This window comes from Palaemon carinicauda, chromosome 20 (genome assembly GCF_036898095.1).
Source record: "Palaemon carinicauda isolate YSFRI2023 chromosome 20, ASM3689809v2, whole genome shotgun sequence".
Classification (NCBI taxonomy): domain Eukaryota; kingdom Metazoa; phylum Arthropoda; class Malacostraca; order Decapoda; family Palaemonidae; genus Palaemon; species Palaemon carinicauda.
In genome coordinates this window covers 48,909,714-48,914,917 of record NC_090744.1, presented here as the reverse complement: position 1 = coordinate 48,914,917, position 5,204 = coordinate 48,909,714, and the positions used below count along the sequence as shown (strand labels likewise).

The window sequence follows — 5,204 nt, the reverse complement described above, 5'->3', positions numbered from 1 at the left end:
GGGGGGGTGAGACTCTGGGTAGGGTCCCAAACTCGTGGCATTTCGACCCATGCTGGCGGGGTCTTTTGTTATTGGAAAAAAGGTGGCGTAAAGACCGCCATTACTAACAGCCCCCCATTTTAGCAGAGATTTTGTCCTAAACAGGACAAGAACTCTGCAAGCAAGGTCTGAAGCCACTAGCCTTAATGACTCCTCCCTCAGTGAGTCTCACCACGATAATGGATAAATATCTAAGCTGCAACTAGGGTCATCATTTTACATTATTTTGACAGTAGATTAACTTTAAGTGCCACGTAGAAATAAGTATGCTGGCTGTGAGGCAGCAACTGAAAAATTAAAAGATGCAAAATGGAAAATTAAAATGTAAAAAAAAGGTTAAAGTTAAGTGACCTAGTGCAGTGGTAGGCATAAAATTGAAGAAAATTGGCTTATATGCAAAGAAAGATAAAATAAAAACATAAAAATAAATTAAATGCAAATAATGATGCCAAGATGGCTCCTCAAGTTTATTTACCTGGGGAGACACCAAGGCCAATTAAAATTTTTCCATACAACCTAAATTAACCTACTGACTATGGCTACGCTATGGTCATGGCACTGTGCATTGGGCACTAATGCCGGGAAAACACATCTCTGTCACCTGAGTTCTTTAGGCGCTTGACCTTCCAGTTGTAGTTCTGGAGGTCTATGCCCCACCTCATGAGCCCCTTATTCCCATTACGTAGCTCAGTCAAGTAGGTTAGAGGATTACGGTCCTTTAGGAATGTCAGTGGGAACTTTTGGTCCGCACAATAGGATCCAAGATGCTCAAGAGATGAGCCCATGCCTGAGAGCTCATTCTCTTGAGTTTGGAGTTTATCCCATGTCTGGAAGAAATTCAAGTAAACCCCACAGTTGGGAATTCCTGCTTGCACCTGGTGAAGCCAAAAATGAATTATGAGTATGGTCAGAGGTCGTGACTCCTCAGCCATGAAATGGGAACCTTCGTCCTTCTGAAATGTGGCTAGGAAGCCAAACCAATAAAAGAATTGTGTCAGTTCTGTGACACTAATGGATGGGATGAGTTGGAGCGAGGCCCTCAGCATTATTTGCTTATAGTTACCGGAGACTGGGCAAGGATGGCAGGATGCTAAGTAAGCCTTAACAATCTCGTGCAAGCCCAGCCAGAATTGATGCTGGATCATCTGGGTAGGACCTGTTACTCCAAAGTGTCCTCCCAGTCTCTCATGGGCCACGCCTAGCATCGACAAGCGGAGATTACAGGGGACAACTACTTTCCGGCACGAGACCTTAACAGGGTCGTGAGAACCTCGGGTGATCTTAAGGGGCACCTCATCCCCTAGCAGGAACTCAGCCTTAGAGGGGTTATTTATTTCCACCTCGCTCAGGTAGGTGGGTGCCCTGTGGTTTATTGCCATCTCACCCATCAGCTGGAATCTGCTGAGCTGTGCTTGGCTCCTGATGGTCTCTTGGTTCTCCTCTGAGACCTCTGGTCTGTTGGAAAGCATCATTGCTTTAGCTGGGGAGCACTCTCGGGTACGGGGCTTAAACTCATTGCTGGAAGGGGGAGACTCTTGGGCCTCCTCCCTTAGCCAAGCTACCTCACCCAGGTCAATGGTACCTAGCCAGTGGTCTTCCCCTGCAGGTTGCGTCCTCACAGTTTTAGGCTCCGGCTTGGCAGCCTTCATGCACCTGAGGGGCACTCGCTGTACACCCTTCACTGGCTTTTGACCCAAGCTTGAGTTGTAGCCCTCACGTGCGAGATCACTCCCTGCCCCCAGTCCACACTTCGTGCCGAGCTGAGACATGGTCGCCTTCAGTTCCGCTGTAGGGAGTTCCTTGGTGAACCCTTCAATGCACTGGTTCTCTCTGCAGTTGTCCTGCTGGTCGTTGGCACCATTAGGTTGAGGTAGCGAGTTACTGAGCTGGGCTAATCGAGCGTCTATTTCCCTCTTCTTTAATTCATACGCTCTCGCTCTTTCATAACGCATCCTTTCTTGCTCTGTCCTTCTCCGGGCTTTGTCTTCATTCATGAGCTCCCGCACATACCTTCGCAATGCTTCTCCCTCATAGCCTTGTCTTTCTGCCAAGTCCACAAATGCACTGATTTCAGCGGCAGTCATTTTGCTAAGTTTTTGTGGAGACAGCGACAAGAAAACTCAACAACACAAGGTACGATGTTGACCGTGCCAGAAATTACACTGAGGGGAAAGACGCTCTAGCCTTATGCAAGAGTCTCATGGAAGGATGGATGAAGATGAAGCTGGGCAAAATGCACAATGGCTATGAAAAATGCCTCTTGAGAAAGAATTATTACCAAATAGCAAGCCTTGCAAGTAATTCAACAAGAGCCTAACTTGAAAACCAGGGCCACGACAATGGGTGAGCTTAGGCTGTTCGGTTGTAATGCATCCAAAAAAGTATATGACAACTGTACTACACAATAAAAATGGAATCACCACTATACAGTAGGTGACCCTCTGGGCTAGTCAGGGAAAAAATGAGATCACAACTATGGGTGACACTACGCTGGACGAAATAAAATGGAATCACAACTATGGGTGAACCTTTATACTAGTCATAAAAGAAATGGAATCACCACAATGGGTGAATCTCTATGCTAGTAACAAAAAATATGTAATCACAACAATGGGTGAACCTCTATGCTAGTCTTTTGAAAAAATGGAATCACAACAATGGGTGAAACTCTATGCTAGTCATAAAAGAACGGACTCAAAACAATGGGTGAATCTCTATGCTAGTCTTTAAAAAATTGGAATCACAACAATGAGTGAATCTCTATGCTAGTCATAAAAATGGAATCACAACAATGAATGACCCTCTGTGGTAGTCTTAAGGAAAAAAAATGGAATCTCCACGATGTGTGACCCTCCTATGCTAGTCTTAAGGAAAAAAATTGGAATCTCCACGATGTGTGACCCTCCTACGCTAGTCTTAAGGAAAAAAAATGGAATCTCCACGATGTGTGACCCTCCTATGCTAGTCTTAAGGAAAAAATTGAAATCTCCACGATGTGTGACCCTCCTATGCTAGTCTTAAGGAAAAAAAATGGAATCTCCACGGTGTGTGACCCTCCTATACTAGTCTTAAGGAAAAAATTGGAATCTCCACGATGTGTGACCCTCCTATGCTAGTCTTAAGGAAAAAAAAATGGAATCTCCACGATGTGTGACCCTCCTATGCTAGTCTTAAGGAAAAAAAATGGAATCTCCACGATGTGTGACCCTCCTATGCTAGTCTTAAGGAAAAAAAATGGAATCTCCACGATGTGTGACCCTCCTATGCTAGTCTTAAGGAAAAAAATTGGAATCTCCACGATGTGTGACCCTCCTACGCTAGTCTTAAGGAAAAAAAATGGAATCTCCACGATGTGTGACCCTCCTATGCTAGTCTTAAGGAAAAAATTGAAATCTCCACGATGTGTGACCCTCCTATGCTAGTCTTAAGGAAAAAAAATGGAATCTCCACGATGTGTGACCCTCCTATACTAGTCTTAAGGAAAAAATTGGAATCTCCACGATGTGTGACCCTCCTATGCTAGTCTTAAGGAAAAAAAATGGAATCTCCACGATATGTGACCCTCCTATGCTAGTCTTAAGGAAAAAAAATGGAATCTCCACGATGTGTGACCCTCCTATGCTAGACTTAAGGGAAAAAATGGAATCTCCACGATGTGTGACCCTCCTATGCTAGTCTTAAGGAAAAAAATTGGAATCTCCACGATGTGTGACCCTCCTACGCTAGTCTTAAGGAAAAAAAATGGAATCTCCACGATGTGTGACCCTCCTATGCTAGTCTTAAGGAAAAAATTGAAATCTCCACGATGTGTGACCCTCCTATGCTAGTCTTAAGGAAAAAAAATGGAATCTCCACGATGTGTGACCCTCCTATACTAGTCTTAAGGGAAAAAAAATGGAATCTCCACGATGTGTGACCCTCCTATGCTAGTCTTAAGGAAAAAAAATGGAATCTCCACGATGTGTGACCCTCCTATGCTAGTCTTAAAAGGAAAAAAATATGGAATCTCCACGATGTGTGACCCTCCTATGCTAGTCTTAAAAGGAAAAAAATATGGAATCTCCACGATGTGTGACCCTCCTATGCTAGTCTTAAAAGGAAAAAAAAATGGATTTGTAAAAATGTGTGGGTGCGTTCTTGCAACACCACCACTTGCAACTCTGTGACTGTAAAGCAAGTTTGTATTTATACTTAAAGTATAACAAATTAGAATAAAACAGACAATGCCACTGAGATTGCTTAATGCTTCGTTAAAACATCAGCCCCTTTACATACTTTCCCTTTAGAAGAAAAATGAATTTAATAAATTACACTCCCAAATATTTTATCTTAATGATCCTATACCCTGACTGAAAAAATTTAAATTAAATGTGACATCATAAGTCCTTTATCTTTAGGTTAACCATATTACACAGTCTAACGAAAATTATCCCCTTCAAAAAAATGTACATAAAGATAATATCCCACGAGAAAGTAATAAAAAGAAATTACATACCCTTACTTGTCAAACGGGAAAATTGAAAAAATGAATGCCACGTGTGCTTATGGTTACCAACACAGGAAATTAACACGTGTTTTAGTCTACCACGGTTTCTTCCTAAAATTTCGTAAATTTCAATAAACTTAGTTTTAACACGAAATTAAACAATCACTCACTGCACAATATATATGAATGAAAAATTTATCCCTATCAATAATGTACATGAAAAATAATATCCCACGAAAGTAATAAAATGAAACTAAGAACCCTTACTATGAAAATGAAAAGAAAATTGAAATAAGGAACACCACGTGGTCTTACCGTTACTCTACAGAATGATGCCTCACTGCCGTAAAACGTTTACGTGAATCGTAAGCCAAAGGTTCCGATATGAGACTAGTCTGTATCCTAGCACTAAAGATAAATGATAATATATTCCGTGCACAAAATTAAACGATTGATGTGCGTGGATACAACGAAATTAGACTAAAATCTCGGGTCTGCATAGAATTGGTGAACAATTAACAAAGATAATAATAACAGACAATATACCTTGTCTTCGTTCGGAAACATGGCGGCGGGCTGAGTTATACCAGGTTGGCCATGTTTTGAAATGAACACGTGCTCAGCCTGCCACGCTTTTGGTCCTAAAATATCGTAAGTTCCACTTCACTTATTTTCTTTT

At 42.0% G+C, this 5,204-nt stretch overlaps 1 protein-coding gene across 1 annotated transcript in view; it reads right to left on the bottom strand.

Moving 5' to 3' along the window:
* The window catches only part of LOC137659773 (uncharacterized), a 2,708-nt gene extending 900 nt beyond the window's left edge, over nucleotides 1-1,808 (bottom strand). Inside the window, exon 1 of the mRNA XM_068394575.1 lies at nucleotides 1-1,808. This exon is cut by the window's left edge and continues 387 nt beyond it. Within this exon, the coding sequence (XP_068250676.1) occupies nucleotides 612-1,808 (1,197 nt within the window). The 3' untranslated portion in view covers nucleotides 1-611.
* Nucleotides 1,809-5,204: the final 3,396 nt, after the last annotated feature.